At 43.6% G+C, this 23,269-nt stretch overlaps 1 protein-coding gene across 11 annotated transcripts in view; it reads right to left on the reverse strand.

Annotated features, from left to right (window-relative positions):
• The window catches only part of LOC129816329 (protein TANC1-like), a 200,358-nt gene that overhangs the window by 148,109 nt on the left and 28,980 nt on the right, over positions 1–23,269 (reverse strand). For all 11 annotated transcript variants that reach the window (XR_008753538.1, XM_055870689.1, XM_055870693.1 and 8 more), the window contains exon 2: positions 17,847–17,939. Coding sequence is in view for 10 of the 11 variants with exons in the window: in XM_055870689.1 (XP_055726664.1) it covers positions 17,847–17,907 (61 nt within the window). In the remaining variant the exon portion in view is untranslated. The remainder of the gene's footprint in view (positions 1–17,846; positions 17,940–23,269) is intronic.

A 23,269-nucleotide genomic window follows, 5' to 3' on the forward strand; every position in this document is an offset into this window, starting at 1 on the left:
AGCCACTATCGGCCTTCAAAAGCCTTCCAGAACCCCCGGCGTAGCTAACTGATACGACCTTTCCCCCCCTTTGAAGCACCAAGAGAATTCATCAGCACTCAGAGCCAGGGAAAAACCAAGATAACACTTTGCAGCCTGTGTGCTGTTGTATTTCAGTATGACATCACTCTGTTCCCAGCCAATTCTGATGCATTAGTTTTTTCTATCCCTCACTACACCAGCCCTTCCAAGGTCATGGACACTGGTGCAAAGCGCTGGGGAGCAGGGAGGGGAAATGAAGTGTTTCACCAGACGGTGCCTCTGGCAGCTAGAGGGCTGCTGGGAGCCTGGAGGGCCCACTCCGGATTCGTCACGGCACAGCAGCCACTGTTCAGGAAGCAGGGTGTAATACCTGACCTTGTGCCAATTATCACACCGCAAGGAGCGGATATGGCAACAACAGGCCTAAAGTCTAGGAAATAGAAGTTAAATAAATCAGTTTCACAGCTTCCCTGCCTTGATATAGACTGGTGACATTACAGCATTGGGATAGAGACACAGTGAGATATCCTCTAGATCTGCATAATGTGTACATAATGGAATGAATGGAATTCCATGACCTTTACAATTCAAGTCCCACACAATGTAAGTGGTGCAGGAACCAAAGTGAATGATGCACTTCATGATGTGATTTAAATGCCAATTGCCTCCTAAATCAATATTTTTGCATTACCTGACATTAATGCTTTTATGATTGCATGACCACATTAAAAGTTCAATACGCAGAAATCGCTCAGCCATTTCCTGGTTGCTAAAATTCTAGTAGTTGGCCGATTTTCCATTTATGTGTAGAGAATCATTGTACCATCTAAACCGGTGTGAAATATATTTTCAATAACCAAAAATATTGTATTATCAGCTGGTGTACAAAACCGAAAGCAAAAAAATCTAAAACTAAACCTGAGAATGGGAAATAGCGTACATAGAACAGATCTAACATATCTTAGACCTGCTTTCAATTAGAATGACAGATCTATAACTCTGATTTACATTACATTTAAGTCATTTAGCAGACGCTCTTATCCAGAGCGACTTACAAGTACATACATTCATACTTTTTTGTACCTGCCCCCCGTGGGAATCGAACCCACAACCCTGGCGTTGCAAGCTCCATGCTCTACCAACTGAGCTACACGGGATTTCTATGCGAATTTTGTTCGGTTGCCCAAAAAGTTGCATATTACAGCTTTAAGGGAGCATATTGGAGTGGAAATCTAGCCTAACTGCTCTGAAAGAGATTAGTCAAATTATATTTGTTTCAAATCCTCAGAGCTCCGCATCATATGATGTGAGGGGGAAATGTAACGCTTGTTGTTTGAAGGCTTCTACAAACACAAACCTGCGTGACTGGCCGAGCGGGTTTAATGATTTCCCATTGCGCCCATATTTCGCTTTTCAGGAGACATGAAGAGACAGGGTGGGCCTCATGTGGACACACCTGAGGTCTGGTTTGAGGACTTTCTAAACTAAGGATATGTGTGCATGTGTGTCTGTGTGTCTGTGTGTTTTTGTGTGTGTTTGTCATGTGGTTTGAGCTACGCCCTGCTAATCGTTGCCTGCTGGCTGTGGAGTACTTTGATACTGGTATAGGTCTGGAGCTAGCTTCAATGGTTACCTTAGTAACTCCTTTACTTTCCTACCGTCCAGCATGTAAAATCGCACCTCTGCTGTCTGGGCCTGACCATTTAGACAAACACAATAACAAAGAAAGGCACCAACCAGTGTTCCAGCAAGGTCCTTTATTCATTGAATTAGCCGCAGTAATAGGAGTGGGCAAAGCACAATAGCAAAACATCCTCAGAGTTGTGAGTGGAACTGAGGTCTTTGTTGATCATTGTAATGGCATAAACTGTACTACAAAACACATTGTGCCCTGACAATGGTAAACCAAAAGGTAATTTAGTCTAGATGCCTTTTAATCTAAGCAAACTGGAACACATTGTTCACACGGGAAACTAAAAGAGGATGACAAAGGGGTTTGTTATTATGGTTAAAGTGCTAGGATATTATGGTTTTAAAATATAAAAAGTCAGTTGATTGTGGCGGCGGAAAATGTTCATTGCGGTCGTTCAATCCATGAAGGGGTGTGTGTTAGTGTGTGTCTTCGTGTGAGTGTGTGTTAGGGTTGGGCGAAATGACCATAGTATCGTCTATCCACGATGTTTGACAGCTATTGTCGATGGTGAGGACATTGTTATGTGACAGACGATGGTTTTGCCTATTTGAACTTGACTGGTGTTGCACAGTAGCCTAAATAATGTAGTCAGGCAGCCCACGGTGACATTCAGAGTAATCTGCCTGTTCCTATTTGCTATAGTCTATTTCAATAAATAGCCTATGTCAGGGGTAGGCAACCCTGGTCCTGGAGTAACGCAGGCACTTCATGTTTTTGATTTAAACGACCTGGAAGACCAGGGGCCTCATGTATAAATCAAAACCTGTGCGCAAACCATGCGTGGGATCATTTCCACGTAAAGTGTGAGGTATATCATAATGAACGTTTGCTAAAGAGTGTGCGTGAATTGTAAAATGAATGGTAGAAAAACATTTGCAACCATTTCCCTGTTTGACCGCTAGGTTTTAGGGGTATTATGAAGCCTCCATTGTGAGGCTCTATTGGATTTTCCCCAAACATAACACTTTGCCTTCAACACCATAGTACCCTCCAAGCTCATCATTAAGCTCGGGGCCCTGGGTCTCAACCCCACCTTGTGCAACTGGGTCCTGGACTTCCTGACGGGCAGCCCCCAGTTGGTGAAGGTAGGAAACAACACCTCCACTTCGCTGATCCTCAACACAGGGACCCCACAAGGGCGCATGCTCAGCGCCCTCCTGTACTCCCTGTTCACCCATGACTGCGTTGCCACGCATGCCTCCAACTCAATCATCAAGTTTGCAGACGACACAACAGTAGTAGGCCTGATTACCAACAATGACGAGACAGCCTACAGGGAGGAGGTGAGGGCCCTGGCGGAGTGGGGCCAGGGAAAAAAACTTTCTTTCAACGTCAACAAAACGAACGAGCTGATCGTGAACTTCAGGAAACAGCAGAGGGAGCACGCCCCTATCCACATCGATAGGACAGCAGTGGAGAAGGTGGAAAGCTTCAAGTTCCTTGGTGTACACATCACGGACAATCTGAAACGGTCCACCCACACAGTGTGGTGACGAATGCGCAACAGCGCCTCTTCAACCTCAGGAGGATGAAGAAATTCAGCTTGACCCCAAAAATCTCCAAAACATTTACAGATGCACAATCGAGAGCATCCCGTTGGGCTGTATCACCGCCTGGTATGGCAACTGCACCGCCCGCAACCACAGGGCTCTCCAAAGGGTGGTAAGGTCTGCCCAACGCATCACCGAGGGCACACTGTCTGCCCTCCGGGACATCTACAGCACCCGATGTCACAGGAAGGCCAAAAAAATAATCAAGGACATCAACCACCCGAGCCACGGCATGTCCCCCCCTGCTATCATCCAGAAGGCAAGGTCAGTACAGGTGCATCAAAGCTGGGACCGAGAGAGTGAAAAACAGCTTCTATCTCAAGGCCATCAGACTGTTAAATAGCCATCACTAACCGGCTACAACCCGGCTACTCAACCCTGCACCTTTCTCTCGCTCTGTCGGATGCATTGGCCTTATAGCCTAAACATATATTGTGTCTAGCTGTTATAGAAAAACGTAGGCTATATTCCCTTATCTCTCCATTCAATATAAATATGACTTTGGGCTAGGCTACACACTTTTATCGTTTTATGCATGTATGCTTTCTCTCCCGATGAAACAATAACAGAGTTCCATCTCAAAAAGTTGTTTGAACAGCCTAAAACCTATAGCGCTACCGCCTGCGCTAAGATTTACCATTGCATTAGGTTTGTTAAAATAGAGCCCTAAAAGTGTGAAACATTTGATCAGTGCTATTTCCTGATAGTTGCTGGTTGAAAATACAATCTACCGTTAGAATGTACCAGAGGCCGCCAAAATAGAGCGATACATCAATGTTTTATGAGTACATGATCACGATAGATCAAAGGTTGACATCACCCAACCCTGTATGTGGGTGGGTGTCATCCTTCCTGTTTCACATGTATCACCTGTGGTCTAGACTTCCTGCTGTGGCTGCCTGAATATGTTGGCCAGAAGAATAACTCAGACTGAGTTATAGCTCAGGATATTACGGAAGCAAAGTTTACCTACCTGCTCTCTGGCTAGTTTACAACAACCCCAGGCAGGGCTTAAGCTCTGGTATAAATACCTCAGAGTCACTGCCTCCTATCGCACCTAGAAGATAGAGCTCTTCTTTAACCCTAGGGATAGGTAGGATGGTGAAGTAGAGTCTGTTGATAGTCCCTGCATCCTCCCCTCCCCTATCTCCAAGGATGCTGAGAGGCCGTTTTCCTGCCTGGAGCTGCCTGTTGTGGGGGTCGTGGACATTGAGGAGAGGAGAGCTGGGCTGACCAGTGCAGCTGTTCACAGACAGCCAGCCAGCCTGACAAATAGTCTTACAGTGAGTGGGTTTTCATCAACAACGAATTCGGCAAAAGAAGTTCGGCCCCCATTCATTTTCAACGAGGGCACGTGGAGACATTTGCAGGGGATTGTGGGAAGTGAGCGGCGAGAACCGTACTAGTGGAGCGGTAGAGAAAGTTCAGCTCTGCTCTACTTTATGCACATTTAAAGCAAAACGAAGCATTGGAGCGAAGCGTTGGAGCGAAGCGTTGGAGCGAAGCGTTGTCAAGAGGAGGCGCCGCCTCTGTTTAAAACCCCTGAGGTATAATAACAACTGGGTGTTCGACCGTTGTTTTCAAGCTACTCACGTTTGCATATGCCGATTCATGGACCATCTATACCTCGGTTGCATCCGGTTTTCACTAGCACTCAGTGCGCACAGGGAGCAGTGTGAGCAGCGACAACGTCATCAGGTCATCCAAAAACATGTCAGATATAGGATGAAATTAAAATGTTAATGTCTTCTGCAGTGAGTGATAGAAAAAAATCGCCCCCAGCGACAATTATTGTAATAATTCAATGGGTGTTTTGTGTACAAAGGTGATGACTAAAGTGTCTTATTAGGAATTTTCTAATCTGACTTCTCTAAGTGGCTGTCCATGGGCATCAGCTAAACTGCAGTACCGAAGCAAAACTGTAGGAGCAGTCAAAACTGTGCTTCTAGACCTGGCCCCATGGTCAAAACCCACTGTTAGAATGGCACCTGTGGCCAGACATGCCATGAAAGGGCACAGTGTGGGACAGACAGGTTAGTATGTGGAGGCTCTAGACTACGTGTGTGTGAGCTGCCCCCATCTTCAACAAATAGCCTAGCCTATGTCCACACTCTGGGCTAACCCTTCTTCCACAGTGACGATGAAGTAGCACTAGACCAGCACCTAACAGGCAAACATTCACCCTGGAAACAGGAGGCTTGAGAGGCATGTCTATAGCATCAGGCACCTCATTAAAGCAAATCAGATTTGGAGAAATGGCTTCCTGCTGACCCAGGAAGCTGAGGCCGTTGACAAACAGAGAGAGAGAACAGACTAATGGTCCAGGCAAAACAACAAGCCTTCTGGGTGGTTTAGCAGCATTCCCCCTGCCTGTCTGTTTAATATTTCACCAAATGCTCCCTCTTCTTCACACAGAATAAGTCAGTGGCCCAAATGGCACACTGTTCGCTACATAGTGCACTACTTTAGAACCAGCACTATATAGAGAATAGGATGCCATTTGGGATGCAGACCCAAAAGGAGTACAACAGAGGGAGGCTTCAGTTCCAATGTCTGTATTCCCTGACCAAATACATTTAGGACTAAGCTCACTAGGGTTAAACTAACTGGGTAACAACAACAGTATAAAACATTATGATTAAATGTCAACGGTATGGTGACAATTCTGGACACAGTGTAGGCCTACTAGCATTTCAACCGCTAAAAGAATGGCCCTGGTATGCTAAAAACACAAACAAACGTCCACCTTTCATCAAATAATTTGCTATTGTTAAGCGTTTGTTTTGACAAATCTCTGTAATCTGTAAAACGTGTCTGCCTGTAAACAACTCCCAAAACATCTGTTGTTGCTGATTATTGGGAAGGTCCTCCATAGCAAGTGAAAATCCCTCATGTTAAATCCCCGCAGACAGTCCAAAGGGGGGAGAGAAATATGGAAATCACTGCAGCAGGAATCTCTGCATTGTCTGTTCAAGTGAAATCCTCACGCAAACATAATCTCTCTCTCTTTTACTTTAATCATTTATTTTTAATCACTGACATTTTGAATGTTCAGAACTATGGGCGAGACAGAATTGGACAGAAGCACTCGGCAATGACAACAGCCCAGGGTGACAGACATGTGTTTTCCTCTGTCATCTAAGTCTCCACCAACAAATCACCCTCCCATTTCCCAGACACACAGAAGCCCTGTCGAGACAGCCTGTACCAGCCGCCCTCACAACTGAGACAACAGTGTGGAGGCCTACATCTTACCACCACCACCACCCCCTCTAATGGTCACACACACACGCACCCACGCACGTCACACGCACACACACACAAAAGTGCAGTCATTAGTGTTCGGCAGAATCACAATATTCTTTTAATCTTTAGTTTCCTATGAGCTAAATGACCAGAGCCAAACTGCCTTTTGGAGCTCAACGTCCTAGTTAAACATTGCTCTTATTAAAGAAGACAGCGCGATTAACAACATTTACATTCTGAGAAGCGGTGTTAATAAAGCGGACTCCGTTTTCTTTTTGCTTTAGTTTTCCTAAGCCTCTCAATTAAAAGTGGTTCGTATCCATTGGATTTTGGTCTGGAGAGCAAAACCACCCCCTGCTGTGGGAGCTCTTTGAAGGAAAGGTTGGTTGCCAAGTTGCTCTGTCTCTGGTTGGATGCAACGCCGGATCTGATGAGATCACAGGGACATCAATGAAGTGCATCCCAATTACTTGGGGATTTGTATATGTGCAGGGTGTTATCATCAACTTAGCCATAGTGTAGATAGTCCATGCAATTTACAATATCAGCAGGAGAAAGACGACTCTCTTTCAGTACTCCAAAGGTGAGTTGGCCTACTGTAACAACTGACCTCCTTCCACTACTGTACATGGCCAAGCCATGAACGAAAAATACAAGACTGAAAAAAAAGTTCCCTGTTTGCTGTGGATACGGCCTCTGCTTTTCAGACTAGTGGTTAACGCAGGGCAACGGGCTTAGCTTGGGCCCACTCTGTACTGACTCCAACTTTCCTCTGACCAGGTGGCCTGTCTCCATGTGGCCAAGCTCAGAGGGCTCCTGCCAGTGCCAACTGGTAGCGGGCGGGGGAGTCAGTGGAGAGGAGCAGCTGAGGCAGTTTAGCCTAGCTGCCCCAGAGAGTACAAGGCAAAGACATGCTAGTGTGATTAACACTGGACCACAACAGTCAGCTCTGTCTGGCAGCTGGCTGTCAGCATATAAGTCAAATCAAATCAAATTTTATTCGTCACATACACATGGTTAGCATATAGAACTATAGCTAGAGCTGGGAGCCGCAGGAGGTATGAATCCAGCCCCCACAGCCTGAGCCTTCACAGCCAGCCTGCCTCTCTGGGCTCTGATCACTGCATTGAAAGAGATGAAACTGGTGGGATGTGGGAGTACAGTGCAGAAGGAAGGTAGGTAACGGTAAAACTTTACTCTAGAACAGACCTGGGCAAAGGCTGGCCCGGAGGCCATATGCGGCATGCGACCTGATTCAATACGGCCCGCGGAATCATGCTCAGATCACATAAAGAATTTGCTAGAATTTGTTATTCAAATGAAAAGCCCAATGAATACTCGCCTTTGTGTAATGATTTAACTCCCACCGCTTGTGGGACATTTATTTTGAAGGCAGACAGTGACTGACAGGCTGACAAACACATCACAGTTACAAATAGTAGCTCGCTAGATATTGGGCAACATTTTTTCAAAGATTTCAAAGAAAAGGAAAGTAGACAATGAATATAGGGTGTTCCAGCAAGAGTGAACATCGAAATATGTCTTTATTGAGGTATCAGGGAAAGCTGTGTGCTTAGTGTGCAAAGAGAGCATTGCTGTCTTGAAAGACTACAACTTGTCCCGACACTTCCAGACGAAGCATGCAGAGAAATATAGGAATATGTCTCCTGAACAGAGGGCAAGTGCATCGAAGGAGTTGCTTTCTCAGTTGCAAAAGCAGCAAGGAGTCAGTGGTCTGGCAGAATGCTAGTTCCTGGTCACGCGCGCTAGTCATGGAATGGCCATGTGTGCCATTACTTATACAGACATGAAGAAATGCTCCGGTTGGAACGTTATTGGATATATATGATAACAACATCCTGAAGATTGATTCTCTACTTAATTTGACCAGTTTATTCGACCTGGAATATAACTTTTTGAGGTTTTCGTCCGAGTTCGCCTGGACCGGCGCCAGCGTTTGGACATGAGAACTACACATGCCAGCTAAAGTTGCTAATTGGACATAAGTAATGGACAATATCGAACTAAACAACGATTTATTGTGGAACTAGGATTCCTGGAATTGCATTCTGATGAAGATAATCAAAGATAAGGGAATATTTATGATGTAATTTCGTATTTCTGTTGACTCCAACATGGCGGAGAAATTTTGTTAAATCTGAGCGCCGTCTCAGATTATTGCATGGTGTGCTTTTTACTAAAAAAACATTAAAATCTGACATAGCGGTTGCATTAAGAACAAGTGTATCTTTAATTATATGTAAAACATGTATCTTTCATCAAAGTTTATGATGAGTATTTCTGTTATTTGACGTGGCTCTCTGTAATTAATATTTTGGAGGCATTTCTGAACATGGCGCCAATGTAAACCGAGATTTGTGGATATAAATATGCACATTATCGAACAAAACATAAATGTATTGTGTAACATGATGTCCTATGAGTGTCATCTGATGAAGATTATCAAAGGTTAGTGATTCATTTTATCTCTATTTCTGCTTTTGTGTGACTATCTTTGGCTGGGAAAAATGGCTGTTTGTTTTTTGGATTTGGTGGTGATCTAGCATTATATGTTGTGTTTTCGCTGTAAAACATTTTACAAATCGGACACGATGGGTAGATTAACAAGATGTTTACCTTTCAATCGCTGTATTGGACTTGTTAATGTGTGAAAGTTACATATTTAAAAAAAGTATTTTTGAATTTCGCGCGCTGCCTTTTCAGTGGAATGTTGTGGGTGTTCCCCTGGGCTAGAAAGGTTAAGTGGTCTCTACGTTGGGAAATGAGACGTCAGAGAAAGTTGAGCTAGAGGGAGTGAAATGCTGTGAGGAGTGAAATGCAGAGGGGACGTAGGTACAATGCATTCGGAAAGAATTCAGACCCCTTGACTTTTTCCACATTTTGTTACGTTACAGCCTTATTCTAAAATTGATTAAATTGTTTTTTCTTCTCATCAATCTACACACAATACCCCATAATGACAAAGCAATAACTGGTTTTTAGAAGTTTTTGCAAACGTATGAAAAATGAAAAAAACTTGAATATCACATTTACATAAGTATTTAGACCCTTTACTTAGTACTTTGTTGAAGCACCTTTGGAAGCAATTACAGCCGTGAGTGTTCTTGGGTACGACGCTACAAGCTTGGCACACCTGTTTTTCGGGGGTTTCTTCCATTCTTCTCTGCAGATCCTCTCAAACTATGTCAGGTTGAATGGGGGGCGTCGCTGCACAGCTATTTTCAGGTTTCTCCAGAGACATTTGATCGGGTTCAAGTCCGGATTCTGGCTGGGCCACTCAAGGACATTCAGAGACTTGTCCTGAAGCCACTCCTGCGTTGTCTTGGCTGTGTGCTTAGACTTGTTGTCCTCTTTGAAGGTGAACCTTCACCCCAGTCTGAAGTCCTAAGCGCTCTGAATCAGGTTTTCATCCAGGATCTCAAAAACCTTTGCACCTTTCCCTCAATCCTGACTATTCTCCCAGTCCCTGTTGCTGTAAACATCCCCAAAGCATGATGCTGCCACCACCATGCTTTACTTTAGGGATGGTGCCAGTTTTCCTCCAGACGTGATGCTTGGAATTCAGGCCAAAGAGTTCAATCTTGGTTTCATCTGACCAGAGAATCTTGTTTCTCATGGTCTGAGAGTCCTTGAGGTGCCTTTGGCAAATTCCAAGCGGGATGTCATGTACCTTTACTGAGGAGTGTCTTCCGTCTGGCCACTACCATAAAGGCCTGATTGGTGGAGTGCTGCAGAGATGGTTGTCCTCTGTGGAGATGGGAGAACCTTCCAGAAGGAACTCTGGAGCTCTGTCAGAGTGACCATCGGATCTTGGTCACCTCCCTGACCAAGGCCCTTCTCACACTGCGCAGTTTGGCCGGGCGGCCTGGTTCCAAACGTCTTCCATTAAGAATGATGGAGGCGGGCCTCCCGGGTGGCGCAGTGGTCTAGGGCACTGCATCGCAGTGCTAACTGCGCCACCAGAGTCTCTGGGTTCGCGCCCAGGCTCTGTCGCAGCCGGCCGCGACCGGGAGGTCCGTGGGGCGACGCACAATTGGCATAGCGTCGTCCGGGGTAGGGAGGGTTTGGCCGGTAGGGATATCCTTGTCTCATCGCGCTCCAGCGACTCCTGTGGCGGGCCGGGCGCAGTGCGCGCCAACCAAGGGGGCCAGGTACACGGTGTTTCCTCCGACACATTGGTGCGGCTGGCTTCCGGGTTGGAGGCGCGCTGTGTTAAGAAGCAGTACGGCTGGTTGGGTTGTGCTTCGGAGGACGCATGGCTTTCGACCTTCGTCTCTCCCGAGCCCGTACGGGAGTTGTAGCGATGAGACAAGGTAGTAATTACTAGCGATTGGATACCACGAAAATTGGGGAGAAAATGGGATAAAAAAATACATAAAAAAAAGAATGATGGAGGCCACTGTGTTCTTGGGGACCTTCAATGCTGCAGACATTTATTGGTACCCTTCCCCAGATCTGTGCCTCGACACAATCCTTTCTCGGAGCTCTACGGACAATTACTTCGACCTCATGGCTTGGTTTTTTCTCTTGCACGCACTGTCAACCTTATCTAGACAGGTGTGTGCCTTTCCAAATCATGTCAAAGGATGATCAATAGAAACAGGATGCACCTGAGCTCAATTTCGAGTCTCATAGCAAAGGGTCTAAATACTTATGTAAATAAGGTACTTCTGTATTTCAATACATTTGCAAAGATTTCAGAAAACCTGTTTTCGCTTTGTAATTATGGGATATAATGTGTAGATTGATGAGGATTTTTTATATTAATTTTAGAATAAGGCTGTAACCTAACAAAATGTGGAAAAAGTCAAGGGGTCTGAATACTTTCCGAATGCACTGTAGGTAGCTGTAGATCTCCCCAAAGACTGAAACACTGAAACATTAGACTCTCTTCATGTGGTTCCAGTCTGTCACAGGGACGAGATAGGGCCCCCATTTCAGCTTCACTCCATCTCCAACTCATAAAATGTATAACATCTACAACGCATCAGAGTTAGGACTTGGAAATATTGTATCTCCCATGCTGGCCATACCAATTTCCTAAGTGCTTCTTCAAGCTGTTCTCCTCTAAAAACCCATCTTGTCTCCTTATGGTTGCTGCTGTGCACCCTGCGACTGCACCTCCTAGCTTTTAAGAGGTTTTAACAGGAGAAAACCAGCGTATATCCTCAAAGAGAATACCAATTAATCCAGACGAGTTTAATTTAACAACTATATAATCCACTGAGCTCCTGGTGCTTTGAGCCTCAAATCCATTAACGTCAGTGAGGCTTGCTGGCAATGTGACCTTTTAAAGAAAGTGTTCACATCAAAGCCCAGAGGCCAAAGCTAAGCGGTATCCCACTTCCGGAATGCCGGACCATAAAAAAGTGTATTTAGAAGGGATTAAAAAGGCCAATTCCACACAGCAGATTTGGAGGAGGTAGAGTAGGAGAAAAGAGGAGGAAGAAGGGCTGAATTAGCGAATGGTATGTTTGTGGGCCCTGGCAATATGGGGCTCCTAGAGTCAGCCTAATGACTGCTGTCCGGTGTCTGGCACAGGGGCCAAGTTTTTCCCTGACTCCTTTTAAGTTGCCTCCAAGCCACCGCGTTATGAGGAACATATGCCCAGCTATCATGCAATACTACAATTATCAAGGCTTTTCATCACACTCATTTCCATGACACATCTCCGTGGACTTTTGATGTGCTTTTGTAAAGCATTTATCACTGTCATGCTCTATACAGGGAAGGGGGGTGCTTTGATTGTTTGCTGGTCTCTCAGTGTTTATTTATTTGTATTTATTTTATTTAACCTTTATTTAACTAGGCAAGTCAGTTAAGAACAAATTCTTATTTACAATGACGGCCTACCCCGGCGAAACCCTCCCCTATCCCGGACGACGCTGGGCCAATTGGGCCAATCCCTATGGGACTCCAGATCACCGCCGGTAGTGATACGACCCGGGATCGAACCAGGGTCTGTAGTGATGCCTCTAGCACTGCGATGCAGTGCCTTAGACCGCTGCACCACTCGGGAGCCCATGTACCCTGTACATAAGAGCAAACTGGTTAATGCTGTCCCAGTGGTGGTTGTCTTGATCCATCCACAACAGATACAAATAGATTTGATGAGTCAAAGGAGAAAGGAATTAAATAAACCGTGTCAAAAAATGTTGCCCTTGTTTAGGCAACGACCCCTTAAGCAAATCAGTTGTTGCTCGATTTCTGAGGTCATAGCCAAGGGGAGGATGCGCAAAACAATTCGAAACACGGCAGCAAGCAATACTTTCAGTCATATCCAATTCCGTTATAAAACCTAATCTTCGTGCATAAATCCGACCTGAATATGCCATGAGGATATGGTCAAATTTTGGCAAATTAAGAGACATTTGACTGCACTGTATCAGACCAGACGGCAGATTTAAGCATTATTTCTTTGTCCAATACCATTTGGGATTGTAATGAACTCTTTATTCACACCTAACAGAAGGTCCATTGAATATTTAATGTGCAATATGTTACAATCGAGGCCCAGAGAGCATTAGATATTCGGCAGTCTACCCATCTGATTAGCACGGCCGTCTCCAAGAGGACTACTTACTAACCTAATTTCAGGCTGATTCAAGATGAGCGCTGACTTTACAAACAAATGGATCTCTTCCAGGGAAATGAACAAGTATCACATTCATATTAGTAATTTCGCAGACACTCTAATCCAGAGCGATTTAGAAGATAAATTTGGGGTAAGTGCCTTGCTCAAGTGCACAGATATACAGTTGAAGTCGGAAGTTTACATACACCTTAGCCAAATACATTTAAACTCAGTTTTTCACAATTCCTGACATTTAATCCGAGTAAAAATTCCCTGTCTTAGGTCAGTTAGGATCACCACTTTATTTTATGAATGTGAAATGTCAGAATAATAGTTGAGAGAATGATTTATTTCAGCTTTTATTTCTTTCATCACATTCCCAGTGGGTCAGAAGTTTACATACACTCAATATTATTTGGTAGCATTGCCTTTAAATTGTTTAACTTGGGTCAAACGTTTCTGGTAGCCTTCCCACAATAAGTTGGGTGAATTTTGGCCCATTCCTGCTGACAGAGCTGGTGTAACTGAGGCAGGCTTCCTTGCTTGCACATGCTTTTTCTGCTCTGCCCACAAATGTTCTATTGGATTGAGATCAGGGCTTTGTGATGGCCACTCCAATACCTTGACTTTGTTGTCCTTAAGCCATTTTGCCACAACTTTGGAAGTATGCTTGGGGTCATTGTCCATTTGAAAGACCCATTTGCGACCAAGCTTTAACTTCCTGACTGATGTCTTGAGATGTTGCTTCAATTTATCCACATCATTTTCCATCCTCATGATGCCCTCTATTTTGTGAAGTGCACCAGTCCCTCCTGCAGCAAAGCACCCCCACAACATGATGCTGCCACCACCGTGCTTCACAGTTGGGATGGTGTTCTTTGGCTTGCAAGCCTCCCCCTTTTTCCTCCAAACATAACGATGGTCATTATGGCTAAACAGTTCTATTTTTGTTTCATCAGACCAGAGGACATTTCTCTAAAAAGTACGATCGTTGTCCCCATGTGCAGTTGCAAACCGTAGTCGGGAGTTTTTATGGCGGTTTTGGAGCAGTGGCTTCTTCCTTGCTGAGCGGCCTTTCAGGTTATGTCGATATAGGAAACGTTTTACTGTGGATATAGATACTCTTGTACCTGTTTCCTCCAGCATCTTCACAAGGTCATTTGCTGTTTTTCTGGGATTGATTTGCACTTTTTGCACCAAAGTACGTTAATCTCTAGGAGACAGAACGCGTCTCCTTCATGAGCGGTATGATGGCTGCGTGGTCCGATGGTGCTCATACTTGCGTACTATTGTTTGTACAGATGAATGTGGTACCTTCAGGCGTTTGGAAATTGCTCCCAAGGATGAATCAGACTTGTGGAGGTCTACAATTTTGTTTATGAGGTCTTGGCTGATTTCTTTTGATTTCCCCATGATGTCAAGCAAAGAGGCACTGAGTTTGAAAGTAGGCATTGAAATACATCCACAGGTACACCTCCAATTGACTCAAATGTCAATTATGTCAATATGTCAATTAGCCTATCAGAAGCTTCTAAAGCCATGACATAATTTTCGGGCATTTTCCAAGCTGTTTAAAGGCACAGTCAACTTAGTATATATAAACTTCTGACCCACTGGAATTGTGATACAGTGAATTATAAGTGAAGAAATCTGTCTGTAAACAATTGTTGGAAAAATGACTTGTGTCATGCACAAAGTAGATGTCCTAACCAACTTGCCAAAACTATAGTTTGTTAACAAGAGATGTGTGGAGTGGTTGAAAAATGAGTTTTAATGACTCCAACTTAAGTGTATGTAAACTTCTGACTTCAACTGTATTTTTCACCTAGTCAGCTTGGGGATACAAACCAGTGACTTTTCCGTCACTGACCCAACGCCCTTAACCCCTAGGCTCCTTGCCAGTGACACAGTTTGTTATGCCACTTGAACATTTATTTACAAAGTCATAAAAGAAGGTAAAACCAAAGCCTTTTTGTTGCCACTCCTCTTTCATTCCAATGAATGGCATAGCCTAACTGACTATAAAACATTTGGCTAGGTTAGGCTAAATCATAAAAGGGCCAACTGAGCCAATTCTTGGTTTACAGATTGATTCATTTGGATTTGGAATTCCTATGATAGGCAAATGAGGATGTAAATAGGCCTAAATGACCATCTAGCTACTCCATCTCTAAAGACAGCAGAGTGACCGAATGACCACTAATGACTGCCTAAAGCAAGGCTGAGGCAGCTCATCTGTCCTTCCCTGAATAATGGAGAAGAGTGGCTGACTTTTATTGTCCCAGCATGGGAAATGGAGAAAGACCTGCTTCTCTTTAATGGAAAGCATCCAACTTTGTAAAGAGCTGGGAAAGGGTGAAGTACTAGCCTTTTCCCGCCATTCACACCCTACTGCTCATCTACCGCAAGCAGTCCTGTGTGTGTTCGACTCTGGTGGTGCCTGACTGGGCTGACGCACAGTGAAGGGCTCCATTGAAAACATCGCCTAGGCTTACTACATCGCTGTTCAAGATAGTAAACTTAACACGGATAGCATCATAGTAACACGAGGGGGAAACTTCCGTACTGCTCTGTGATTCATTGCCGTGCAGTTTAAGATCCCAAGTCAACGAAAGTGTGTTCAGAGCAAGGGCCTGCAGTTACATTCCTCATACAGACCTGAACTGTGGTTTAGACTGTCATCTGGGGTGCTCACAGTAGAGGACAGAGACTGCATCCCAAATGGCACCCTATTCCCTATACACTGCACTTTGGGCCCTGGTCAAAAGTAGTCCACTATATAGGTAATAGTGTTCCATTTGAGACGCAGCCTAAAGAGAAGGGGTGGGAGAGGGGTAACCTGGTACTGAAGGTAGGTAGCCAGTGTCTAGGCAAGCCAGACTCTGATCACTTTTGTTAACAGTGTGTTGACTGTTATATTAACAGAGGCAAGTCGCAGCCTGATCTAAAGATGAGCAAATTGACTCAAGATACTTAACTGCTGTACTGCTATACAGTACTTATTATGTTACTTACAACTGTCTCTTCCTATAGTAGGCGAGTCTAGACCAGACAACATAGCCTTGTGTTAGTCCTACATCATCTCTGTCTGTTTATGAACAGATAGATCGTGGTCTATGTTCGCTAGAGGTGAGTCAGAAATGTATTAGCACTGCTGAGTGACTCACAGTCAAACTCATTCCCAGTTGTAATGGAAAATCTAACAGGTTACATGGGAGAGCCAGAACAACACCAGCATCCTCATGGGGATGTCACACTGACAATAATAGTAGTGTCAAAGAGTATAGCAGTTCAGAGTTCTCCAGGGTCATTCTGACTGCAATAATAAGGCCTTCCTGTGGGATAGGAGGTAGGCCTATCTATTCTAAAAAAGGTTAATTACCCTACCCTGTTCTCTAGTTCCACATCAGTTTAACAACATTTTCCATGTTGAAACAGAGACTGTGGTATGGGTTATTTATAGCCAATAAAGACTTTTTATAAATACTGAAAACTTGGAGCCATGGTGCTTATACGTGTCTGTGTGTGTGTGTGTGTGTGTGTGTGTGTGTGTGTGTGTGTGTGTGTGTGTGTGTGTGTGTGTGTGTGTGTGTGTGTGTGTGTGTGTGTGTGTGTGTGTGTGTGCGCGCGTGGGTGCGTGCGTGCGTGTGTGTGTACCCTGAGAGCACCAAGAAAATGACTCGCTAAAGAAAAATGGTCAACGACAGTGACACCAGTTTATGACCATATATGTTCAAACTGCTTGCTCGCTACAAATGTTGGCTCAGATGATGAAGTGTTTGTGAACAGCGATGAAAGGCATGAGCCATATTTGTGTGCTTTCTTCTCAACTCTGTGTGCATATTTCTATCTCAGAACTTCAGGTTACAAATTTAACTCATTACTACGTATCTGTATTTGTATGTATTATGAATCCCCAATTGCAGCTACTGTTCCTGCACAGTAAAATAGGGGATGTATAAATTACAGTGGTGACTTATTTTAACCCAGTATGAGTATTTTCAACACTATAAGGAGTCAATGAGCTCTAGTGTCGGGATTAAATCGGAGTGTAAAATTATGCAGTCATTGCAGTGTAAATTCAACTAAATTCAGAGGAATTTTAACACCATTTTGAGTCAAATTAACTTAAAAATGTGACACTACCTGTAGAGAAACTTTAACACAATGTAGACTGAAACCAAATGTTATCTGAAACAGTGTTGAATTCAACTCTATAGGAGTTAATTTAACACTTTTATTTTTACTGTGTGGGATCCAGCAGAATTAAGGTAAGGCAGGTATACAATTTTAAAAACATACATTCAATACATTCACAACAGATTTCACAACACATTAAGTGAGTGCCCTCAGGCCCCTACTCTAGAACCGCATATCTACAACACAAATGTACGTGCGTATGTTATTGTGTGTATGTACGCAAGTGTATGTGCCTATGCTTGCGTTGCTTCATAGTCCCCGCTGTTCCATAAGGAGTATTTTTATCTGTTTTTTAAAATCTAATTGTACAGTAAGCCTATTATGATAAACCCTTTGCATATCGCCAGCGAACTTCCAATCACATCCATTGTCATTCTGTATAAAAAAGTAGGACTAAACAATTAATAGATGCCCATAAAAACATATAAATAATGGAGACAGGTTGCGGCAGGTCTGTGTGTGAAGTAAGGCAGCCTGAGGGTAACATGTTGTTGCACAATGGTCAAAGTGACCTTGCAGCAGTCAGCCATACTCCACATACCTGGCTCCTTCTTGCTCCCCTTCCCTCCGTCTCTGTTCTTCTTCAGCACTGCCTTGAACATGATCCGATTCTTGGAATCCTCTCACTCTCCCCCTGCAAAAACACAACCATTTCAAGAGCAGGACAGGCAGAGAATGAGTGCGCGAGTCAACAGAAACTTTACAAGCTGACGATAACGCAACCCGCATTTCATACCCTCCTCTCCTGACACTCCGCTGGGAGTTTTCCCACAGCGTTCCCAAGCCGGCAGGTCATCTCTAGAGGGCCGGCCGGGGAAAGAATGCTCTAATATTTAAACAGAACGGACAAGGTCTGCTCTCTTGCTATGCAGGAAAACAATCTGTCAGATTCTCCACATTCCACATCTAATTGATGCTACGTGGCTGAACTTGGGCCTTCACACTCACTTTTCACAATATTTCTAAAGCTTGGATATTCGCTGACTCTTTAGAATATTGAGTCAAGAGGCGTATGCTGGTAACTTGAAGTAGACCTAATTTAGCTAGGTAAAAAGGCCTTGGTGAGTTGCATTTTTGTTATGCTATACAAACATCTATTACTGTGTAACTAACAGGAATGTTAGCCTACTGTTCTGGTTGGCCATTTTCTCACCTGATACACAGTGCAATGCAGTCCAAATTAGAGCCCAAACTATTAGCAACCATGATTATTGTCAACACCTCATAAATTGCTTTCCTTCACTCTTCACTTCCTAATAGCTGAATACATGGTGCTGAATTTGGCACTCTACTTATAGAACCAGCACATTATTCACCATGGAGACAGGGAACGGAGGCCCTGCCAATTAAGGGTGTCTTTTCGCACACAGGACACAGGCTACAAGGACCCAGAATGTGGGCCCTTAGTGGAGCTTACAAACCCCAAACTAGTTAACTAAGACCTCCATTGGCTCCTGGAGCTGTGGAGGAAAAAACTATTGTTTTTCATTAGCATGGAGAGGTCTACCAAGACGCTTTGATCCAAGCCCTCAGATGAGGTGGTGTGCACTGGCCCTCTTTTGACTGACTGATGGGGGTGAATGAGTATCTAGTTTTTTATTAGGATCCCCATTAGCTGTTACTGAAGCTACAGCTAGACCTACTCTTCCTCGGGTCCTTCATAAACACACATAATAAATCATCCTTTTCATTCAATATTTTTTCCCAGGGCACAATGGGACTGCATTGTCTATCTGAAATCATATTGGATAGGCATAAACTGGGATTTGCTTAAATCTGTCTAGACGAACAAAATGGACAAGGCCAGAACACCAATACAAGAGACAAAGGATTGGTGAGACCAAGGGGAGTGCACACTCACCTTCAAACACACATTCATGACTCGTGGTTACTAATAAAGGTCCATCACTTACAGGCTAGACTCCAGCCAGAGTAATGCACAGGGAGGTCAGTGCTAACCACATCCTGTTTGGAGACAATCGTACCACCCCCATCCAACTCACACCCAGCACCATAAACAACTTGAGAAGCACATGGGCTCTTGAAATGAAAGTGACAGCTGTAATCTACTCTGTCCCAAATGGCACCCTATACCATGTGGGCCCTGGTCAATAGAAGTCCACAAAATAGGGAATAGGGTGACAATTGGGATGAAACCCTAGTCTCCACCTCCCAGTCTGGCAAAACAGCTTATGACATGTTACAAGACAGGCCATTAGAAAATATCTCCTGCTGTGATTACATTAGGGCCATTTCATTCACCTGCCCAGAGCTAAACCTGTTCACAGTGGATCTGAAAAGAATGTAATTGGCCTAAATAGATCTGTACAGTATTAAAAAACACTTTCTCTAAAGCTCTATTCCAGTTAGGACTCTAGAGTTCTAGTTCTAGAACTCTATTCCAGTTCAGTAATGTGTTTAGGCCTATACACTGAGTATACAAAACATTAAGAACACCTGCTCTTTCCATGACATAGACTGAAGCTACACTCTTAGAAACAAGAGTTCCAAAGGGTTTCTTCAGCTTTCCCCAGACAAGAACCCTTTTGGTTCCAGGTAGAACCCTTTTGGGTTCGAGGTATAATCCTTTTGGGTTCTATGTAGAACCCTCTGTAGAAAGGGTTCTACATGGAACCCAAAAGGGTTCTACCTGAAACCAAAAAGGGTTCTTCAAGGGTTCTCCAATGGGTACATCCGAAGAACCCTGCAAGGTTTTTTTTCTAAGAGTGTATGATCCCTTATTGATGTCACTTGTTAAATCCACTTCAATCAGTATACATTTTTTTAAATGTAACCTTCATTTAACTAGACCAGTCAGTTAAGAAGAAATTCTTATTTACAATGACGGCCTACAACGGCCAAACCCAGATGACGCTGGGCCTCCCAATCACGGCCGGTTGTGATACAGCCTGGATTTGAACCAGGGTGTCTGTTAGAGGTCGACCGATTATGATTTTTCAACGCCGATACCGATACCGATTATTGGCGAACCAAAAAAGCCGATACCGATCAATCGGACGATTTTTATATATATATTTGTAATAATGACAATTACAACAATACTGAATGAACACTTTTATTTTAACTTAATATAATACATCAATAAAAATCTATTTAGCCTCAAATAAATAATGAAACATGTTCAATTTGGTTTAAATAATGCAAAAACAAAGTGTTGGAGAAGAAAGTAAAAGTGCAATATGTGCCATGTAAAAAAGCTAACGTTTAAGTTCCTTGCTCAGAACATGAGAACATATGAAAGCTGGTGGTTCCATTTAACATGAGTCTTCAATATTCCCAGTTAAGAAGTTTTAGGTTGTAGTTATTATAGGTATTATAGGACTATTTCTTTCTATACCATTTGTATTTCATATACCTTTGACTATTGGATGTTCTTATTGGCACTATAGTATTGCCAGCCTAATCTCAGGAGTTGATAGGCTTGAAGTCATAAACAGAGCAGTGCTTCAAGCATTATGAAGAGCTGCTGGCAAGCGCAGGAAAGTGCTGTTTGAATGAATGCTTACGAGCCTGCTGCTGCCTACCACCGCTCAGTCAGACTGCTCTATCAAATACCAAATCATAGACATAATTATAATATAATAAAACACACGGAAATACGAGCCTTAGGTCATGAATATGGTCAAATCCGGAAACTATAATTTCGAAAACAAAGCGTTTATTCTTTCAGTGAAATACGGAATCGTTCCGTATTTTATCGAATGGGTGGCATCCCTAAGTCTAAATATTGATGTTACATTGCACAACTTTCAATGTTATGTCATAATTATGTAAAATTCTGGCAAATTAATTACGGTCTTCGTTAGGAAGAAATGGTCTTCACACAGTTGGGAACGAGCCAGGCGGCCCAAACTGCTGCATGTACCATGACTCTGCTTGCACAGAACGCAAGAGAAGTGACACGATTTCCCTAGTTAATATCGCCTGCTAACATGAATTTCTTTTAACGAATTATGCAGGTGTAAAAAAATATACTTGAGAATTGATTTTAAGAAAGGCATTGATGTTTATGGTTAGGTACACTGGTGCAACTGCAGTGATTTTTTCGCGAATGCGTTTTGTTAAAACATCACCCGTTTGGCGAAGTAGACTGTGATTCAATGATAAATTAACAGCCACCGCATTGATTATTTGCAATGTAGGACAAGCTAGATAAACTAGTAATATCATCAACCATGTGTAGTTAACTAGTGATTATGTTAAGATTGATTGTTTTTATAAGATAAGTTTAATGCTAGCTAGCAACTTACATTGGCTCCTTGCTGCACTGGTCAGCCTGCCATGCAGTCTCCTCGTGGAGTGCAATGTAATCGGCAGTAATTGGCATCCAAAAATGCCGATTACCGATTGTTATGAAAACTTGAAATTGGCCCTAATTAATCAGCCATGCCGATTAATCAGTCAACCTCTACTGTCTGTAGTGACACCTCAAGCACCTAGACCACTGCGCCACTCGGGATCCCCCGAGATGAAGGGGAGGAGACAGGTAAAAGAAGGATTTTTAAACTTTGAGACAATTGAGACATGGACTGTGTATGTGTATTATTAAGAGGGTGAATGGGCAAGACAAATATTTAAGTGCCTTTGAATGGAGTATGGTAGTAGGTACCAGGTGCACCGGTTTGTGTCAAGAACTGTAACGCTGCTGGGTTTTTCACGCTCAAAAGTTTCCGTGTGTATCAAGAACGGTCCACCACCCAAAGGACATCCAGCCAACTTGACACAACTGTGGGAAGCTTTGCAGTCAACATGAGCCAGCATCCCTGTGGAACACTTTCGACACCTTGTAGAGTCCATGCCCCGACGAATTGAAGCTGTTCTGAGGGCAACAGGGGGGGTGCAACTCAATATTAGGAAGGTGTTCTTAATGTGTGGTATACTCAGTGTATGTGAACAAAGACAAAGCCTGCATCTACTAAAGATGTTCCGTCATCAAACATCAGAAATCTAATCTTGAAACCTAGATAGTGGCACATAGGAGAGCCTCAGTGAACTGTCAACTGTCAACACATTGAGGACGTTGACATGTACACTAATAATTCAATATTGAACTGATTATGGCAGAAGGCCAAGTAACAAAAAGTAACATGGTCACTGTGGTAGAACGTCCCATCGTAGCCTGATTTCAGATGTGTCCATGAAAATAGGCTTATTAGGGAAATCGTTCTTCTTCCAAAGAATGTAAACGTTTTAACTGAACTATCATATTAACCTGACTATCCACAATAATCACATTTGTGCATGTAACCGTGTAAGTGCCGACAACTGTGCTTTGACGACTTAATCCATAATTCACAAAGACAGATAGATAGTCAGAGAGAGAGAGAGAGAGAGAGAGAGAGAGAGAGAGAGAGAGAGAGAGAGAGAGAGAGAGAGAGAGAGAGAGAGAGAGAGAGAGAGAGAGAGAGAGAGAGAGAGAGAGAGAGAGAGAGAGAGAGAGAGAGAGAGAGAGAGAGAGAGAGAGAGAGAGAGAGAGAGAGAGAGAGAGAAAATGGGAAACATTCCACTCAGTCCTATGGTACGTCCTCTGCAATTTTCAGCAATTGTTAACTTGTGGCATTTCTATCCCCCTTTTGCAAGACAGGAAGACCACTAATAATGGTGCTACAAAAGAGTGGATTAGTGCTTCAGTCAGGAGATTCGTCACAAAGGACTACAGTCATCCTGATGCATTGGGGCACTTTGCAGAGTCACACTTTTTCAGACAGATCTCTTTCCATGTCTGTCTGTGTGCTGACTGTCCACAGACAACGCTTTCTCTAGCTAGGTCATTATTCCTGGTGCGTTACCCATGTTTAGGGCAGCAGGTAGCCTTGTGGTTCGAGCATTGGGCCAGTCCCCGAAAGGTTGCTTATTCAAATCCCTGATCATGGTGAAAAATCTGTCGATGTGCCCTTGAGCAAGGCACTTAACCCAAATTGTTTCAGGGTTGATAATAGCACA

The sequence above is a fragment of the Salvelinus fontinalis genome, chromosome 19 (genome assembly GCF_029448725.1).
Source record: "Salvelinus fontinalis isolate EN_2023a chromosome 19, ASM2944872v1, whole genome shotgun sequence".
NCBI lineage: Eukaryota > Metazoa > Chordata > Actinopteri > Salmoniformes > Salmonidae > Salvelinus > Salvelinus fontinalis.